Consider the following 21,219-nt stretch of genomic DNA (forward strand, 5'->3'; position numbering starts at 1 on the left):
TCCGTGACCCAGGCTGGAATGCAGTGGCTCACGGCACCCTCAATCTGCAGTCCTCCCGCCTCAGCCTCCCAAGAAGCTAGAACCACAGGTACACACCACCACGCTCGGCTAATTTTTTAATGTTGCAGAGACAGGGTCTCACTATGTTGCCCAGGCTGGTCTCGAACTCCCATAATCCAGCCGTGTAGGAAACCTGAGATGCAGTGGGCCAGGCGGTATTTTAAAACACTGCAACGAGTACAGTGCTAAGAACTGTAATGCTCAGGAAATCTTACAGCACGTGCCGTCCTAAGCCTCTGTGTGTGTCCTCGTGGCTCGCTACTTTTTCTTCTTCTTGCTGGTGATGGTCTTGCTGGATGGGGACACGGTCACGTCCTCCTTGGGAGGGTCCAGTGTGAGGTGAGAGGATGACACGTCCACCGGCTCCTTGATCACCATGATGTCCACCTCATAGTCTTGTCTCTTGGCTTCTTCCTCTCTCAAGATAAACATATTCAGCCTGAAAGCAAACATGAGAAGGTGGGAGCTTTTTTCAGGCCCCCTCAAAACCGCAAAAACAGTTTGATGCTATTTGTAGTATACAGCCCTTCAGACCTGCATTTCAGCAGCGTGTTAAACAGAACTAAGCTGCTACGCTTTGCCTGAAATAACTGATGCCATGTCGACACAGTCCAAAGTAAACGTTTCATGTATCTATGAAAAGAAAAATTATTTTTTGAGACAGAGTTTCACTCTTGTTGCCCAGGCTGGAGTGCAATGGTGCAATCTCGGCCCACCACAACCTCTGCCTCCCCAGTTCAAGTGATTCTCCTGCCTCAGCCCCCTGAGTAGTGGGATTACAGGCTTCCACCGCCACGCCCAGCTAATATTTTGTATTTTTAGTAGAGATGGGTTTCACCAGGTTGGCCAGGCTGGTCTCAAACTCCTGACCTCAGGTGATCCACCGGCCTTGGCCTCCCAAAGTTAGATATGTGTGCGTGTGTGTGTGTATACATATATAATATTATATATAATTTTGAGATAGGGTCTTGCTGTGAGTGCAGTGGCACAAACACATCACTGCAGCCTCAACTTCCAGGCTCAAGCAATCCTCCTGCCTCAGCATCCAAACTAGCTGGGACTGCAGGTGCCTGCCACCACATCTGGATAATTTCTGTATTTTTTGTAGAGATGAGGTCTTGCTGTATTACCCAGGCTGGTCTCAAACTCAAGTGATCCCCCTGCCTCGGTCCCCCAAAGTGCCGGGGTTACGGGCATGTGCCATAATGCCCAGCTCGTTTGGGGATTTTATGGAGGGTCCAATATGTAGACCCGATTAAGTCACTGGCTATCAGTTATTGAACTCAAGCTCCAGCCCCTCTTCCTTCCTGGGAGGTTGGGCTGGAGCTGAAAGTCCCAATCCTCTAATCTCCTGGTTGGTTCCCTGGCAACCAGCTCCAGCAAGAAGCTATCGAGGGCCCCTCCCCTGGCCCCCAGTCATCTCATCATACAAAAGCCAGTCATTACCCCGACAGTCCACAGCTTTTGAAGCTCTTGGGGCAAGAACTAGAAAACGGCTGCGTGCAGTGACTCACCCCTGTGATCCCAGCACTTTGGGAGGCCAAGGTGGGCGGATCACTTGAGGTCAGGAGTTCGAGACCAGCGTGGACAAGTTGGTGAAACCCCGTCTCTACTAAAAATACAAAAATTAGCCAGGCGTGGTGGTGCATGCTTGTAATCCCAGCTACCCGGGAGGCTGAGGCAGGAGAATCACTTGAACCCAGGAGGCAGAGGCTGCAGTGAGCTGAGATCGCACCACTGCACTCCAGCCTGGGCGACAGTGAGACCCTGTCTAAAAAAAAATTAAAAACTAGAAACTAAGACCAAATACTAGAACCAAAGATGCTCCCATTACCCTATTACTCAGGAAGTTACAAAGGCTTCAGGTGCTCTGCCAGGAACAGAGACCAAATACTCATTCCTTTTTATGGCAAAGACACCCTTAGGAAATTGTAGGCTTGTCCGGAAAGCACTTGGTCCTGATGCATTCTGGCGGCTACAGAACACAGGATGGAGAGCGAGCAGCTCGGGAAGGAGCTGAGGGACCTCGTAAGTTACCTTGCTTCCAGTTCGTCGTCTTCCATCTTCCGCTGCTGGGCCCGTGCTGTGCTGCGTAACCTGTCGTCCCTTATTTTCTCCTTGATAGCTTCTTCACGTTTATACGCGTGAAAGAGCGTGTTCACAAAGAAGACGTACATATTACTGACCCACGTGTTGAACTCTTCCTTTTGATCATCCTTGGGTCTCTCGTATTTCTCTGGAATACAGTTTCATGAAGCTGAACATGAATGCAATCCTGCTGTAAACTGGGAGTCTGCGTGCTTTTTCTCGTTCTGGCCTCCCTGCGGTGGGCCCCCTGCTCCTCGGCCAGGAGAAGGGAGAGGAGAAAGGACGCTGCTCCCATGACTGCCTGGAACAAGGCAGGGGCTCAGTAGACCCTGGCTGGGATTATCAACCTTCCCTTTGAGTTTCCTGCTGCCTTGTTTTTTTTTTGGAGACAGAGTCTCACTCTGTCGCCCAGGCTGGAGTGCAGTGGCGTGATTTCAGCTCAGTGCAACCTCCACCTCCTGGGTTCAAGTGATTCTCATTGCCTCAGCCTCCCAAGCTCCCGAGTAGCTACAGGCATGCACCATCACACTCGGCTAATATTTGTATTTTTAGTAGAGATGGGGTTTCACCATGTTGGCCTGGCAGGTCTGGAACTCTTAACCTCAGGTGATCCACCCACCTCAGCCTCCCAAAGTGCTGGGATTACAGGCATGAGCCACTGCGCCTGGCCACCTCTTTTCTTTTTTCTAAATATCTTAAGAATGTGGGTTTTCTGATATTTTAATTTTCCATGTTTTCAAGAATAATAAACCCTTGTTTCTTGCTTTTTTTTTTTTTTGGAGACAAGGTCTCACTCTGTTGCCCAGGCTGGAGTACAGTGGCATGACCATGGCTCACCGAAGCCTGGAGGAACTCCTGGGCTCAAGTGATCCTCCCATCTTAGCCTCCCTGACAGCTGAGAATAGAGCAATGCGCCACACACAAGGCTAATTTTTTTAGTTGTGAGACAAGATCTCGCTCTGTCATCCAGGCTGTAGTGCAGGGGCACCATCATGGCTCACTGCAGCCTCCAACTCCTGGGCTAAAGTGATCCTCCCACCTCAGCCTCCCAAGTAGCTGGCACCACAGGCGGGTGCCACCACGCCCAGCTAATCATTGGTTTTGTTGTAGACAAGGTTTTGCTATGTTGCCCATGGCCTCAAACTCCTGAGCTCTAGTGATCCTCCCATCTCGGCCTCCCAAAGTGCTGAGATTATAGGTGTGAGCCACCGCACCGGGCCTAGGTCTTGGGGACAAAATATTCGACATCTTGTATTTATTCAGAGTTTGAAACCCCTTTAAGACAAGGATAGCTGTGTACCTGAGTGAATCCTCTCTCCTGGAGAACTAGACAACCGGTCACTCTCGCAAAAGGAAGTTCCTAGTAGTTACAGTTACCCCTCTCTAGATCTTTCTTGTCTAGGCTAAAGAATCTCTAAATCTTAAATTACCATAATGTTTTCCATCTTTTTAAGCAATTCCGGTTATCCAGTCACTTGGAAGATTTTAAAATTCAGAAAATCAAATTATATGCAATCCAGGACTCTAAGGTAGGAACAAGACTGAGTGTGAAGGAAGATTCCTTTTTTTTTGCTTGGAGACAGGGTCTCGCTCTGGCACCCAGGCTGGAGTGCAGTGGTGCAATCATGGCTCACTGCAGCCTCAAGCTCCTGAGTCAATCCTGCCTCAGGCTCCCAAGCTGCTGGGAGTACAGGAGTGTGCCACCATACCTGGTGAATTTTGCTTTTTTTTGTAGAGACAGGGGCTTGCTCTGTTGCCCAGGCTGGTCTCAGACTCCTGGGCACAAGTGATCCTCCTGCCATGGCCTCCCAGAGTTCTGGGCTTACAGCTGTGAGCCACTGCACCTGGCGGCAACATTGTCTTATGTTCGTTCATGAACTCTCAACTAGACACCTACAAGCTGGAGGACAGTAAGTCACGGCTGCCACATGCAACAATCAGATGAAATGGTACTGGAAGAGATGCCACGTGGGTCAAGGGAGTCCTTGACAGGAGACAGGGCAGGAGCCACAGGCCTGGTGAATGGCACACCAGACTTAAGGAATGACCAGAGAGATCCAGGGCAAAATCCAGTTGGAGCTGGGACTAGAGATAATCAGATCAACAGGAAAGCACATTAGCTGGGGTTCCACTTCCAGTTCTATTTCTGTTCCAGGAACTGTGCATCTTGTTACGGCACTGCAGGAACGCCCTGTCTCTGCTGGGATGCCGAGCTCTGCGGGAGAAAATGACACAACCCAGACTCGCACCAGACGGAGAAGAAACCAAGGACATCGAGGGGTCGCAGAGGCCGAACGCGAAGAGTGTTGCAAGAAGCTGACGGTTTTCCTGACTATGGAGAGATCGGTTCAAGAGACGGCAGGATTCCTGGGGGTGGCAACATGGAGGCACTGCTGATGAAGAGGGGCCTTCAGTGGCCTGGGGAGGGCAGTGCCACGTGGAGCAAGCTAAGAAGACACAGGAGAGGTCCTGGAGAAGGCGTTGCATGTATACAGCTCCCTAAGATGCATCAGCAAAGGGAGCAGGGAAGGAAAGTGGGATCTAGAGGGGAAGGTGAGGGAAGAGATTTTCCTTTTCTTTCTTTTTTTTTTTTTTGAGACAGAGTCTCACTCTGTCACCCAGGCTGGAGTGCAGTGGTGTGGTCTCAGTTCACTCCGTTGCCCAGGCTGGAGTGCAGTGGCGTGGTCTCAGCTCACTCTGTCGCCCAGGCTAGAGGGCAGTGGCGCGGTCTCAGCTCACTCTGTTACCCAGGCTGCAGTGCAGTGGCGTGGTCTCAGCTCAGTCTGTTGCCCAGGCTGGAGGGCAGTGGCATGGTCTCAGCTCACTCTGTCGCCCAGGCTGGAGGGCAGCGGCATGGTCTCAGCTCACTGCAACCTCTGCCTCCGGGGTTCAAGTAGTTCTCCCACCTCAGCCCTGAGTAGCTGGGACTACAGGCGAGCGCCACCACACCCGGCTAGTTTTTTTATTTTTAGTAGAGATGGGGTTTCACTATGTTGGCCGTGCTGGTCTCGAACTCCTGACCTTGGGATCCACCCGCCTCGGCCTCCCAAAGTGCTGGGATTACAGGCATGAGCCACGGTGCCTGGCCAAGAGAAGAGATTTTCCTAACTGGGCATATGGAGCACATGTGTGCCGACGGGAACGATCCATTAGAGGAGGAGTGACGGGAAATGGCAGGCACTGTAGAGCCGATACACAGGGGAGGCCTCGGAGAGGACAAGAGCCTGGGATGGAGCCTTTAAAAGTTCACCACTGAGTGGGTGGCCGGCCAGAGAGAGACACCGTCAGAAAAGGGGGAAGGCCAGGCACGGTGGCTCACACCTGTAATCCCAGGGCTTTGGGACACCAAGGTCGGAGGATCACTTGGGCCCAGGAGTTCAAGACCAGCCTGGGCAACACAGCAAGACCCCACCTCTTTAAAAAAAAAAAAAAAAAAAAAAGCCAAGCACGGTTGGGCTCCTACCTGTAACCTCAGCACTTTGGGAGGCCGAGGCGTTCAGACCCAGGAGTTCAGACCCAGGAGTTCTTGGATCCAGGAGTGCAAGACCAGCCTGGGCAACATAGCAAGACCTCACTTCTTTAAAAAAAAAAAAAAAAAAAAAAGCCAGGCGTGGTTGGTCTCACACCTGTAATCTCAGCACTTTGAGGCTGAGGTGGGCAGATCACCTGAGGTTAGGAGTTCGAGACCACCCTGGCCAACATGATGAAACCCCTTCTCTACTAAAAATACAAGGCGCAGTGACGGGTGCCTGTAATCCCAGCTACTAGCGAGGCTGAGGCAGGAGAATTGCTTGAACCAAGGAGGCGGAGGTTGCAGAGCTATGACGGCACCACTGTACTCCCGTCCTGGTGACAAAGTAAGACCTTGTCTCCAAAAGAAAGAAAGAAAAAGAAAAGGGGAAACACCAGGGCTTGTTTAATCATGGAAACAAGGCCACATGCAACTGGCAAGGCCAGCAAAGTGACAGCGGAAAATTCCCATGACATTGATCATCATTGGATGACCCTGAGGAAAGGAGAGGCGTGAGGTTGGAAGTTCACGCAGACAGGGCTGAGGAATCAAACCAGAAGGGAGGAGGTGCAGTCAGCAGAGAGAGAGGCCTCGAGAGCCATCTTCCCAGGATAAAGGAAAACATAATGAAAGAGGAGGATGAGGAAGTGAGTAAGGATTGTTTGTTGGTTTTAATTTGAGCACCTTTAAAACTCAAAGAGAATGAGACCCTGGAGAGAGAAAAGTCGCCTGGAAGAAACAATACAGTCAACAGCAGCAGACTCTGAGATGGGCGTGCAAGGCCCAGGGGAGGCCCAGCTGTCCCATCCCCGCCTCTGCCCTCACAGACTGAGTCAGCACCGCAAGGTCACGCCTTGAACTTGAACTCCAAACCAGGGAGGAGAAATGGAAGCAGCTATACCAGCCTCATTGTTTAAAAAGACAGTTGTGCTGGGTGTGGTGACGCCTACTTGTAATCCCAGCTACTCGGGAGGCTGAGGTGGGAGGATCGCTTGAGCCCAGGAGTTCAAGACCAGCCTGGACAACATAGCGAGACTCTGCCTCTAAGAAAATAAAAATTTAAAAAAGATGGTTGTAAAACTGTCTAGACATTATGTAATTCATAAGCAACAGTTTGTAAATATTAAGGTTCTATCATTAAAACACTCACCGCTCTCAGATGAAAAAAAGGTGACCCCTTTTCCAGTAGATTGAAAATTCATTTTGGAGACTCTTTCATCACTTAGAGACTTCTTGATCTTGGGCTTTTACATTTAAAAAAAATCATGAAGCAAAATGTTACCTAATGGCTCTAATTACGTGTATGCCCTAACACCCACATTTCCACCTCCAGCAGTCCTTGAACTCCAGTCTTGCCTCTGGCCGTGCTACTTGGGCCTCAATTCAGGCACCTTAACCTTAACTTGTCCAAAATCAACCACTTAATTTTGCTCCCCAAACTCAGCCCCCTGCCTCCGTCTTCCACATCATCTTAAATGGCCACTCTATTCTTCCAATGCTCAGCCAAAACATCGTGGACTCATCTTTGCCTTCTCCTTCCCTCTCAACCCCCGCAGCCTTCAAAACACCTCAGACCTCAGCCCACCTTAGTCCCAGTCACCATCACCTCCCACTGGGATGGTTCCAAGAGCTTCCTCGCTGGTTTCTCAACAGTGAAGCCACAGAGCCTCCTGACGCCTATGCTCAGACGCTGTCCCATCCCATCCCACCTCACCCAGAATAAACGCCAGGGCCCCACCCCGGCCAGACGCCCTTCCTGTCACTTAGACCTCATAAGTGGGAAGAAGCAGCGCTTGCGGTAACCGGTGCTAATTCTGGAGTCAAACTGCCTGGGCACAAACCCCCCGCTCCACGACTTACTGCTAATGCAGCTGTGGCCAAGTTATTTAACCTTCCTGGGCCTGGCTTCCCTCCTAGAGAGAATCGCAGTACCTGAAGGTCATCGGGACGCTGAGCTGGTCCCTGGGGACGGCTCGGCACCAGGTAAACACCCAAAAACGCTATTAGCGCCCTTCACCTGCTGCTGTGTCCCCTCCTCCCTGCCGTGCCCCCCCCGCCATGTCCCCTCCCTCTGCCGTGCCCCTCCTCCCTGCCGTGTCCCCTCCCCCCTGCCGTGTCCCCTCCTCCCTGCTGTGTCCCCTCCTAATTGCCGTGTCCCCTCCGCACTGGAACGTAGTGTCCATGAGGGCGTGGGTTTCTGTTTGGTGCCAGGCCCCCAGCGCATGGAAAAGAGCTCTTCACAGAGCGGTCACTCGGTACCGGGTCTCTACACGGTTAGTTGCCAAGACAAACCTCTGATTTCCTTATTTTGTTAACATCAGGCCAGAGCTCTAACTTGCTGGAAGATGACCTGGCACTGTCAGAGTGAGCAGCATCCGATTCGTGGCTCAGGACCGCGCTGGGACTCTTGCTCTGGGCGTTCTACGCAAGAACAAACACACGCGTCAGAGGGCTTCTGGTTTCCACAGAGATCCACACAGGCACACACACGCGCGCACACACACATTATGTTAATGGGGTGTAACTGATTTACAATGAACTACACACGAAGTGTACCCTTGGATGTGTTTTCACATGTCTATACCTGTGAAACCATCGCCTCAGTCAAGACAGTGAACAGAATCAGGCACAGTGGCTCACGCCTGTAATCTCGGCTCTTTGGGAGGACAAGGTGGGCGGATCACCTGAGCCCAGGAGTTTGAGACCAGCCTGGGCAACATAGTGAGACCCCATCTCTAAAGAAATAAATAACAGGCCAGGCACGTTGGCTTATGCCTGTAATCCCAGAAGTTTCAGAGAATGAGGCGGGTGGATCACTTGAGGTCAGGAGTGTGAGACCAGGCTGGCCAATACGGTGAAACCCTGTCTCTACTAAAAATACAAAGATTGGCCGGGTTTGGCAGTGCGCACCTGTAATCCCAGCTGCTTGGGAGGCCGAGGCAGGAGAATCACTTGAACCCAGGAGGCAGAGCCTTCAGTGAGCCAAGATTATGCCACTGCACTCGAGCCTGGGCAACAGAGCAAGATTTTGTCTTGAAATCACACACACACAAACACCCCCCCACACCCACCTACACACACCCACACTACACACCCCCCACACACCCACACATACCCACATCCCCCACACACACACCCACACACACCCACACCCACCTACACCCCCACACACACCCACACCCCCCCACACACACCCACACCCCCCCACACCCCCCCACACACCCACACCCCCACACACACCTACACACACACCCCCCACACACCCCCACACAGTCCCACCCCACACACACCCCAACATTCCCACACCCACACACACCCTCACACCCCCACACACACACCCCCACACACACACCCCTACTCACACCCACACCCACACACAGTGAACTTCTAGGTACCCAGCCCGATGCCCGTCATGGATATGAAGGCCCCTCCACGCTGGCGACCAGGAATGCAAACTACTCCCAGCCCTGTGTGAGTGCTTGAGCTTCCTCCCCTTCTTCCTGGGGCCCTTCCCTTAGGTCCCAGTTGTTCCCTCACACGCGCGCGCACTCAGCTGACGGCTCAAGGACAGCCTTCTGCCCATCTGTGGAGCTTGCTGTCCCTCTGCACAGCACACTTTCCTCTGTGGGACAAAATTCTACCTTTGCCTCCCCACATGACCGGAGTGTGCGAAGCTACCATGAGCTGAGCAAGAAGGATCAGCTTTAGTAAGTTTGAAGCTGAGCCTCTGTGATCTCTAAATCACTCTCCCAAACTGTTGGTCAAAAGGGAGCAGTGATTGCCTTGGACCCTGACATGAACGTTCAGGTTCCAGTGTACTTGGAGTAGAGACGGGGTTTCACCACGGTTGGCCAGGCTGGTCTCGAATTCCTGACCTCAAGTGATCCGCCCACCTTGGCCTCCCAAAGTGCTGAGATTACAGGCGTGAGCCACCGCGCCTGGCCGGGGTGTCCATCCTTGTGAGCAAGCCCTGGGGACCTGTTTAGCATCCCACGCACACTCAAGAACTGTTCCCCGACAGATCTGCTCTTGAGCAGGCCGTCCACTGTTAGAAACACCGGATCCATATAACACAACATCTCCTAGTAAGATACCTCTGATTTCCTTTTGAGACGGAGTCTCGCTCTGTCGTCCAGTCTGGAGTGCAGTGGCGCAATCTTGGCTCACTGCAAGCTCCACCTCCCAGGTTCACGCCATTCTCCTGCCTCAGCCTCCCGAGTAGCTGGGACTACAGTCGCCTGTCACCATGCCCGGCTAATTTTTTTTTTTATTTTTTAATTAGAGACCGGGTTTCACCATGTTAGCCAGGATGGTCTCGATCTCCTGACCTCATGATCTGCTGGCCTCAGCGTCCCAAAGTGCTGGGATTACAGGCGTGAGCCACCACGCCCGGCCAATACCTCTGATTTTCTCATGTGTGGTCTAGTGGCCCCCCCAGCATGTCGGTATGCACTGTGACCTTCATTATGAAATCTGCTGTTGGCCGGGCGCGGTGGCTCAAGCCTGTAATCCCAGCACTTTGGGAGGCCGAGACGGGTGGATCATGAGGTCAGGAGATCGAGACCATCCTGACTAACACGGTGAAACCCCATCTCTACTAAGAAATGCAAAAAACTAGCCGGGTGAGGTGGCGGGCGCCTGTAGTCCCAGCTACTCGGGAGGCTGAGGCAGGAGAATGGCATAAACCCGGGAGGCGGAGCTTGCAGTGAGCTGAGATCCGGCCACTGCACTCCAGCCTGGGCGACAGAGCGAGACTCCGTCTCAAAAAAAAAAAAAAAAAAAAGAAAGAAAGAAATCTGCTGTGGCTAAGAGTCCACTTCCTGGGTCACGGCCAGGAAACTCATTTTCCCAAACTTAAAAAAAATCTGTACACACTTCCAAAATGTGAAAAAGACATGTTGGCCGGGCACGGTGGCTCATACCTGTAATCCCAGCACTTTGGGACACTGAGGCAGGAGGATCACTTGAGCTCAGGAGTTTGAGACCAGCCTGGGCAACATGGCAAAACCCCATCTCTACAAAAAAATACAAAAAGGCCAGACACAGTGGCTCAGGCCTGTAATCCTAGCACTTTGGGAGGCCAAGGCGGGTGGATCAACTGAGGTCAGGAGTTCGAGACCAGCCTGGTCAACATGGCAAAACCCTGTCTCGACTAAAATATAAAGAATTAGCCAGGTGTGGTGGCACATGCCTGTAATCCCGGCTACTTGGGAGGCTGAGGCATGAGAATCATTTGAATCCAGGAGGCAATGGTGGCAGTGACCTGAGATTGTGCCACTGCACTCCAGCCTGGGCAACAGAGTGAGACTCTATCTCAAAAAAAAAAAAAAAAAAAAAAAAATTAGCTAGGTGTGGTGGCACAAGCCTGTAGTCCTGGCTACTCAGGAGGCTAAGATGGGAGGAGCGTGTGAGCTCAGGGGGTCAAGGCTGCGGTGAGCCGTGACTGCACCACTGCACTCAAGCCTGGATGACAGAGTGAATTCCTGTCTCAAAATACATAAAACAAAATTTCAAAAGGAAAAGGAAAGACTTCTTAAATTACTTTCTGGAAGGGTTAGTAAAACCAAGATAGTTTTGATGATGGTTTAACCATTCCAGAATAAAGTCATTCCTTGCTCTGTCTTTTTTTTGAGATAGAGTCTCGCTCTGTCGCCCAGGCTGGAGTACAGTGGTGCGATCTCAGCTCACTGCAAGCTCCGCCTCCTGGGTTCACGCCATTCTCCTGCCTCAGCCTCCCGAGTACCTAGGACTACAGGCGCCCGCCACCACGCCTGGCTAATTTTTTTCTATTTTTAGTAGAGATGGGGTTTCACCGTGTTAGCCAGGATGGTCTCGATCTCCTGACCTCGTGATCTGCCCGCCTCGGCCTCCCAAAGTGCTGGGATTACAGGCGTGAGCCACCGCGCCCGGCCCTCTTTGCTCTGTAATTCTAAGATTACCTAATTCTAAGACATTGTGTTACCTGATTTAGTATTGTATAAATAGTTTCCTGTTTATTTCCAGACACATCATCAGTTGGAACATTCGCATAGGATTTAGTCATTTGGTCAGTAACACAGATGAATGCAAAGCTTAAGAGAGCTTCAAAGAATTCCAGGAAAACCAGCTGAAATAAAAGAAAACACAGACTTTCCATCATTCGGACACACCTGGAGACAGAGCATTGATGGATTGGCGTTCATTATTTCCTGACATCTGAATACGTACACGTTTGCACACAGACATGCAGACACGTGCACACAGACACACACACACATATATTCTGTACTTGTGTTCAGACTGCTTTCAATCAAATCTTGGTTCTTAGACTGGTCACAGTGGCTCACATCTGTAATCTCAGCACGTTAGGAGGCTGAGGCAGGAGGATCGTTTGAGCCCAGGAGTTTGAGATCAGCCTGGGCAACACAGTGAGACCCATTCTGTACAAAAAATTATTTTTAAAAAATCAGCTCAAGGCCGGGTGTGGTGGCTTACGCCTGTAATCCCAGCACTTTGGGAGGCCAAGGCAGGCGGATCATGAGGTTGGGAAATCGAGACCACCCTGGCTAACATGGTGAAACTCCATCTCTACTAAAAAAATACAAAAAAAAAAAAATTAGCCAGGAGTGGTGGCGGCGCCTGTAGTCCCAGCTACTGGGGAGGCTGAGGCAGGAGAATGGTGTGAACCCAGGAGGCAGAGCTTGCAGTGCACCGAGATTACGCCACTGCACTCCAGCCTGGGAGACAGAGCAAGACTCTGTCTCAAAAAAAAAAAAAAAAAAAGTGTCAACGAAAAGGCTAATGAAAAAAAGAAAAAAAATCTTGGTTCTTTGTTATTGGTATCCATGGCAAAACCAAAGCCTGAATTGGATCTGTACCGTTTGTGACAGCTCTTTACAAACCTCGGGTTCAAAGTTGCTGTCAGTTCCATCATATATGAAAGGATTATCCTCTGCTATGACCTCCATAAATATAGCTGCTGTTAATTCTTTATTTATCATTTTAAAGTCCTGTAAAAAAGAAAATCAAACCATAACTGCCTGTAATTGTAAACAGCTACATATTTTAATGTCAATTTATATCAATACAATAATTAAGAAAGTGTACCAGAAATTAATATCTTTTTTCTTTTTTTTGAAAGATGGAATCTCGCTCTGTCGCCCAGGCTGCTGTGCAGTGGTGCAATCTCAGCTCACTGCAACCTCCACCTCCTGGGTTCAAGTGATTCTCCTGCCTCAGCCTCCCAAGTAGCTGGGACTACAGGCGCCCACCACCACGTCCAGCTAATTTTTGTATTTTTTAGTAGAGATGGGACTTCACTATAGGTTGACCAGGCTGGTCTCAAACTCCTGACCTCAAGTGATCCACCTCCCTCGGCCTCCCAAAGGGCTGGGATTACAGGCGTGAGACATTGCACCCAGCCATAAATTAATATCTTAAAGACTGATAATTTTGAAAAGCATTCTGGATTAACATTGGTATGTATGGCCAGGCATGGTGGCTCACACCTATAATCCCAGAACCTTGTGAGGCCGAGGTGGGAGGATCACTTGAGCCCAGGCGTTGGGGATCAGCCTGGGCAACAGAGCAAGACCCTGTCTCTACAAAAATTAAAAATGTAGGCCGAGCATGGTGGTGCATGCCTGCAGTCCCAGCCACTCAGGAGGCTGAGGTGGGAGGATCACTGAAGTCCAGGAGTTTGAGGCCACAGTGAACTGTGATCACAACACTGCACTCCAGCCAGGGTGACAGAGCAAGACCCTGTCACACACACACACACACACACACACACCCCTCTCTCCCTTCTCTAGCACCTCCAAAATAACAGTAAAGTATTTTTTGGCACAGAACAGGACATAGAACATGGGAGAACAGAACACGGTCCAGGTGTGAAATATGAACACAATGCTGTAGGCTGAAAAGCACCTAGGGAAACAACGTACTGCACAACAAAACCGGTTTTACCACAGAATAATTGACATGAAGAAGAGTTACGCTCTTCGCATTGGTTAAAGTCACAGTTTCCAAGAACCTATCAATAATGTTAAGTGGGACCGGGCTCACACCTGTAATCCCAGCACTTTGGGAGGCCGAGGCAGGCGTATCAGGAGGTAGAGTCCGAGACCATCCTGGCCAACATGGGGAAACCCCATCTCTACTAAAAATACAAAAACATTAGCTAGACATGGTGGCGGGTGCCTGTAGTCCCAGCTAGTCGGGAAGCTGAGGCAGGGGAATCACGTGAGCCCAGGAGGTGGAGGTTGCAGTGAGCTGAGATCGCGCCACTGCACTCCAGCCTGGGTGACAGAGTGAGACTCCGTCTCAAAATCATGATAATAATAATGTTAAGTGAGGACTTACCGTACTCAAATGTTCAGGTTTCAATATTTTTTTTTAAATCACTCATATCGATCAGCCTGGGCAACATGGTGAAACCCCATCTCTACTAAAAATACAAAAATTAGCCGGGTGTGGTGGCAGGCACCTATAATCCCAGCTAGTCGGGAGGCTGAGGCAGGGAATCACATGAGCCCGGGAGGCGGAGGTTGCGGTGAGTTGAGATTGCACCACTGCATTCCAGCCTGGCGACAGAGTAAGACTCTGTCTCAAAAAAATAAAATAAAATAAAAAATTTAAAAAAAAAAGTTAAGTGAGGACTTACTGTACTCAAATGTTCAGGTTTCAATATTTTTTAAAAAATCACTCATACCAACCAGCCTGGGCAACATGGTGAAACTCCGTCTCTACTAAAAATATAAAAATTAGCCTGGCATGGTGGTGGGCACCTGTAATCCCAGCTACTTGGGAGGCTGAGGTAGGAGAATCGCTTGAACCAGGAGGCAGAGGTTGCAGTGAGCCGAGATCATGCTACTGCAGTCCAGTCTGGGAGACAGAGCAACACTCCGCCTCCAAAAAAAAAAGAAAACAACAACAACAACAACAACAAAACCACTCATACCAAGAACCAGGAAGATCTCAAACTGAATGAAAAAAGAGAGTCCACAGATGCCATCGCCAAGACGACAGGGATGTTACAATTGACGGACAGAGACTGTGAGACAGTCATCACAAAAACGCTTCAATGAGGCTGGGTGCGGCGGCTCATGCCTCTAATCCTAGCACTGTGGGAGGCCGAGATGGGTGGATCACCTGAGCTCAGGAGTTTGAGACCAGCCTGGGCAACATGGTGAAACCCTGTCTCTACTAGCTGGGCGTGGTGGTGAGCACCTGTAATCCTAGGTACTCGGGAGGCTGAGGCAGAAGAATCACTTCAACCTGGTAGGCGGAGGTTGCAGTGAGCCCAGATCATGTCGCTGCACTCCAGCCTGAGCGACAGAGCAAGACTCTGTCAAAAATAAAAAATAAAAAAAAAAAAATTATTCAATGGGCAATTGCAAACATGCTTGAAACAAACGAAAAACTGAAAAGGGCCAGGTGTACTGGCTCACTCCTGTAATCCCAGCACTTCAGGAGGCCGAGGCAACAGGACTGCTTGAGCCCAGGAGTTCAAGATCAGCCTGGGCAACATGGCAATAACACGTCTGTACAAAAAATAGAAAAATTAGCTGGGTATGTTGGCACACATGTAGTCCCAGCTACTCAGGAGGCTGAGGTGGGAGGATCGCTTGAACCCAGGAGGTCGAGGCTGCCGGGAGCCAAGATCGCACCACTGCACTCCAGCCTGGGTGACAGAGCGAGACCCTCACTCAAAACAACAAACTATTTTCCCACAGTTACACACTAGGTTACCATCCATTTTTCTTATGTATACGACGTTACGAAATTTGTAAAAACTCCTTAGCATTAGTATTTGATTCTGTTTAATCATTTGTATTCCCACAAGTACAAATTAAAAGTATCATGGAACAGGCCAGGCACAGTGGCTCACACCTGTAATCCCAGCACTTTGGGAGACCGACACGGGCAGATCACAAGGTCAAGAGATCAAGACCATCCTTGCTAACATGGTGAAACCCCGTCTCTACTAAAAACACAAAAATCAGCTTAGTATGGTCATGCACGCCTGTAGTCCCAGCTACTTGGGAGGCTGAGGCAGGAGAATTGCTTGAACCCAGGAAGCGGAGGTTGCAGTGAGCCGAGATTGCACCACTGCACTCCAGCCTGGCAAAAGAGCGAGACTCTGTCTTAAAAAAAGAAAAAAAAGGTATCATGGAACAAAAACAACCAATAGTATGAGAACATTGTATAAATAAGATGTCACTATTTTCCCAAGTAATAACTTTTGAAAATTCCATTTTCAATAAACTATAATTGTTTTAGATGACATTCATCCTCCCCACTTCCTTCTTTTTTTTTTTTTTTTTGAGACAGAGTTTTGCTCTTGTTGCCTAGACTGGAGTGCAGTGGCACGATTTCAGCTCATTGCAACCTCTGCCTCCCGGGTTCAAGCAATTCTCCTGCCTCAGCCTCCCAAGTAGCGGGGATTACAGGCTCCCGCCACCACACCTGGCTAATTTTTTTTGTATTTTTAGTAGAAACGGGGTTTCACAGTGTTGGCCAGGCTGGTCTCAAACTCCTGACCTCAGGTGATCCACCCGCCTCAGCCTTCCAAAGTCCTTCCTTTGTAAAAAGATTTCAGTTGGCTTTATTGCTATTCTAGGATCAGGCAACACGTTGGTCCATCAAAAAGAGTAAGGTGTTCCTCCGTTTTCCTTTTTTGTTTATTGGGGGATTTTTTTGGGACAGGGCCTCCCTCTGTCAACCAGGCTGGAGTGCAGTGGCATGATCACAGCTTACTACAGCCTCCCAAGTAGCTGGGACTACAGGTGTGCACTACCACGCCCGGCTATGTTTTTTTCATTTTTTGTAGAGAGGGGGATCTCACTGTGTTGCCCAGGCTGGTCTTGAATTCCTAAACTCAGGTCACCCTCCTGCCTCTGTCTCCCGAAGTGCTGGAATTACAGGCATGCAGCACCGCGCTCGGCCCCATCTTCCTTTAAATGACCGGATCTGCGTGAATAAACATACCGTAGGCCAGTCAGGCACGGTGGCTCACGCCTGCAATCCCAGCACTTAGGGAGGCCGAGGCAGGTGCATCACCTGAGGTCAGGAGTTCGAGACCAGCCTGGGCAACATGGTGAAAACCTGTCTCTACTAAAAATACAAAAATTAGCCGGGCATGATGGTAGGCACCTATAATCCCAGCTTCGTAGGAGGCTGAGGCAGGAGAATTGCTTGAGCCCAGGAGGTGGAGGTTGCAGTGAGCCAAGATCGCCTCATTGCACTCCAGCCTGGGCGACAAGAGCAAAACTCCATCTCAAAAAAAATAAAATTATATATATATATAAAAAATATATTAGTGTATATATATAAAATATATACATATTTATTTTAAGACAATGGCCAGTGTATATATATAAAATATATATATATATATATTTATTTTAAGACAATGGTCAATGGTATATATAAATATATATGGCCAAGCTGGTCTTGAACTCCTTGACCGCAGGTGATCCACCTGCCTCGGCCTCTCAAAGGCTGGGATTGCAGCATAAAAAAAAATATATATATATATATATATATGCACCATGGGACATTGTTATAGGCCATAGGCCATTGACGTGCCCTAATCTGTGAGTACATTGGGCAGGTGACGGCTGTTTCTGTTCCTTCCACGACCACAGACCACTGTTCTGCCAAGAGACTCCGTAAACATTCAATGGTTCTGAAAATCCAGCCCAGATCTTCACCTGATTATTTGCATATCATAGCTGGAATATCTTGCCTCTCTTTACTTAAAATCAAAGTGCCTGTAAATAGAAAGCCAGTACTGAACTTAGGTGGTTACTTTCAGCATCCAGAGGAAGTGTCTCATCTTCATCGTAGGCTCGTGGGGAGGCGCTGCGTGGGGTCTGCAGTAAGCTACATAAATCTCCCAGCATTTATTCATGTAATTCATAGAGTAGAGCGTCCGCTGTTGCTCACGGAATAAATTGCCTAAAAATACAATGTTCGAAAAATGATTACAGATTTATATTTTGAGAAAAAAAATAGCGGTAAATACAATCCTATTGTTTTTGTTTTTTTCTGAGACAGAGTCTTGCTGTTGCTCAGGCTGCAGTGCTTTGGCACGATCTTGGCTCACTGCAACCTCCGCCCGCCAGGCTCAAGCGATTCTCCTGCCTCAGCCTCCCGAGTAGCTGGGATTACAGGCATGGACCACCACGCCTGGCTAATTTTTTGTGTTTTTAGTAGAGACAGGGTTTTGCCATGTTGGCCAGGCTGGTCTTGAACTCCTTGACCTCAGGTGGTCCGCCCGCCTCGGCCTCCCAAACTGCTGGGATTGCAAGAGTGAGCCACTGCACCCAGCCCAGATTTATATTTTGAGAAAAAAAAATGGGGCAGTAAATAGAATCCTGTTGGTTTTGTATTTACCTTTTATCTGGCAGGCATTTGGATGAATGTTCTCAGTCATCAGTTTTGTAAAACACAAGAAAAGTGATGGGCTTCTCTTTCTGTGATAACGATCAAAAGATACGATAATTACTTCTCTAAAAGAGGGAAATTCCCTTCTCCTTGAGCACAGGCTAGACTTAATACTTTGCTTCTAATGTATAGAGTATAGAAAGGGAAGGCTGGAGTCAGTGGCTCACACCTGTAATCCCAGCATTTTGGGAGGCCAAGGCAGGCGAATCATTCGAGGTCAGGAGTTCAAGACCAGCCTGGCCAACATGGTGAAACCCCATCTCCACTAAAAATACAAAAAATTAGCTGGGCTTGGTGGCAGACACCTGTAATCCCAGCTATTTGGGAGGCTGAGGCAGGAGAATCACTGGAACCCGGGAGGTGGAGGTTGCAGTGAGCTGAGATTGTGCCACTGCACTCCAGCCTGGGTGACAGAGCAAGACTCCATCTCAAAAAAATAAATACATAAATAAAAGTTTTTTTGAAAAAAGATATAAAACCACTTTTGCTGTAAGAAAGACAAGAAATTCTGACATAAGAAAGAAGAGTTGGTTGTGACTATTTGTTTCTGCATTAAAAACCCCAAGAGACATTTGCAGTATTGAACAGATTCAAATATGAAGGGTTTTCAAAGTTTTGATCAAGTATCTCATGGCTTTGCGGTTAATATTTGTGGAAAGGTTGTGTTCTGAGTCCTTCATTTCAAGGGTATGTTAAAAAAAAAAAGAGAGACTGCTGAGGCTGGGCACAGTGGCTCACGTCTATAATCTCAGCACTTTGAGAGGCTGAGGCAGGTGGATCGCCTGAGGTCAGGAGTTCGAAACCAGCCTGGCCAACATGGTGAAACCCCATCTCTACTAAAAACTACAACAACAAAAACATTAGCCAGGCATGGTGGCACACGCCTGTCATCCCAGCTATCCAGGAGCCTGAGGCAGAAGAATTGCTTGACCCTAGGAGGCAGAGGTTGCAGTGAGCCATGATTGTGCCATTGCATTCCAGCCTGGGCAACAGAGCAAGACTCTGTCTCCAAAAAAATAAAAATGACTGCTGAAGAAAAGAAGGCATTATGACAATAGTACAACTTAGCTGTGCTCCGTCCCCCAGTGAGGGTCCAGAAATAGTACTTACTGGAATTCTTCGTGATAAATGTGGTACGCCAAACGCAGGAGGTGATTCAAAAATGTTCTCAGAAGTATTGTTGTAAATGGAGAATGAATTTCTTCAACTGGTATGTCATTGTTGGCTAAAATAAGAAAATTGGAGAGGATGTCTGATATTTGCTAGAAGCTTCCATTTTATTTGTTCCTGGTATAAAATTTGAGGAACTGAATATGAGAGAGTACTTATTTCAAAATGCTCTGAACATGTATAAGCATCCAACTAAAAATTTAAAACTCCATAAAAGCCAGGCACAGTGGCTCACGCCTGTAATCCCAGTACTTTGGGAAGCTGAAGCAGGCAAATTGCCTGAGGTCAGGAGTTTAAGACCAGCCTGGGCAACATGGTGAAATCCTGTCTCTACCAAAAATACAAAAAATTAGCCAGGTGTGGTGGTGTGCACCTGTAATCCCAGCTACTCGGGAGACTGAGGCAGGAGAATTGCTGGAACCCAGGGGGCAGGACTTACAGTGAGCCAAGATTGAGTCACTGCACTCCAGCCCGGGCAACAGAGTGAGACTTCGTCTAAAAAAAAAAAAAAAAATTGGCCGGGCGCGGTGGCTCAAGCCTGTAATCCCAGCACTTTGAGATGCTGAGACGGGCGGATCACGAGGTCAGGAGATCGAGACCATCCTGGCTAACACAGTGAAACCCCGTCTCTACTAAAAAATACAAAAAACTAGCCGGGCGTGGTGGCGGGCGCCTGTAGTCCCAGCTACTCAGGAGGCTGAGGCAGGAGAATGGCGTGAACCCGGGAGGCGGAGCTTGCAGTGAGCTGAGATCGCGCCACTGCACTCCAGCCTGGGCGACAGAGCCACGAGACTCCGTCTCAAAAAAAAAAAAAAAAAAAAAAAATTAAACCTGGTTCCTTTACAAGATGAGGTATCTTGTCCCAATGTTTTCCAGAGTAGTCTGAGACACAATCTGATGAATGCTGCTAATTCTAAATGGATTTTAAGTATGTTTCAAACACTAAACTTTGACGTAAATGGGCATTTTTTCTAATACTTTATTTTTCAAGTGGATAATTTGAAGCTTGCAGCTCTGCCTCCCAGAATTTGGCTGAAAGAAGTCAAACTTCCAAAGTTGTTAAAATTTATCACATCAATTTCCTAATTTGAAATCAAGACCAATCCTAAGACTACTTAGGGCCTTTTCTAGACTCTTCCAAGCCATTGCTGATTCTCCCCATTTCTTTTTTTTTTTCTTTTTTTGAGAACAGAGTCTCACTCTGTTGCCCAGGCCTGAGTGCAGTGGCGCGATCTCGGCTCACTGCAGCCTCCGCCTTGCGAGTTCAAGCGATTCTTCTGCCTCAGCCTCCCGAGTAGCTGGGACTGCAGGCATGTACCACCACACCCGGCTAATTTTTTGTATTTTTAGTACGGGTTTCACCGTGTTAGCCAGGATGGTCTCGAACTCCTGACCTCAAGGTCTGCCCACTTCAGCCTCCCAAAGTGCTGATTACAGGCATAAGCCACTGCGCCCAGCCTTTTCTTTTTTTTTTTTGGTTGTTGAGACAGTCTCACTCTGTCACCGAGGATGGAAGTCTTGGCTCACCGCAACTTCCACCTCCTAGGCTCAAGCGATTCTATTCCTGCCTCAGCCTCCCACTAAGTAGCTGGGAATACAGGTATGAACCACCACACCTGGCTAATTTTTGTGTTTTTAGTAGAGACGGAGTTTCACCACATTGGCCAGGCTGGTCTCAAACTCCTGGACTCAAGTGATCCACCTCGGCCTTCCAAAGAGCTGGGATTACAGGTGTGCGCCGCGAGGCCTGGCTGCCTCCCCATTTCTGACCTGACAAGTCAGTGCTTTTTCACTGTAGATCGGTGGTCGGAGGGAGAGAGGGAGGCAAACTTTCTGTAAAGGGCCGGAGAGTAAGTATTTTAGGCTTGGTGGACCAGACAGTCTACACCACAACCCCTCCGCGGTGGTGCTTTGGGGTAAAGCAGCCACAAACATGTGAGCAAATGGGCATGTCTGTGTTC

At 49.0% G+C, this 21,219-nt stretch overlaps 1 protein-coding gene across 1 annotated transcript; it reads right to left on the reverse strand.

The window, feature by feature from the left end:
• Positions 1-104: 104 nt before the first annotated feature.
• Positions 105-20,404, reverse strand: LOC112620669 (radial spoke head 10 homolog B2-like). The gene is made up of 10 exons (XM_025379420.1): positions 20,374-20,404; positions 19,199-19,313; positions 18,038-18,117; positions 17,451-17,599; positions 12,541-12,648; positions 11,622-11,765; positions 7,952-8,080; positions 6,810-6,903; positions 2,098-2,296; positions 105-499 (listed from the first exon to the last, which is right to left on the reverse strand). Exons 1-10 carry the CDS (start codon positions 20,402-20,404, stop codon positions 319-321), a joined length of 1,230 nt encoding a protein of 409 aa, XP_025235205.1. The 3' UTR covers positions 105-318.
• Between the last annotated feature and the right edge of the window lie 815 nt (positions 20,405-21,219).

The sequence above is a fragment of the Theropithecus gelada genome, chromosome 3, assembly GCF_003255815.1.
Source record: "Theropithecus gelada isolate Dixy chromosome 3, Tgel_1.0, whole genome shotgun sequence".
NCBI classification, from domain to species: Eukaryota; Metazoa; Chordata; class Mammalia; order Primates; family Cercopithecidae; genus Theropithecus; species Theropithecus gelada.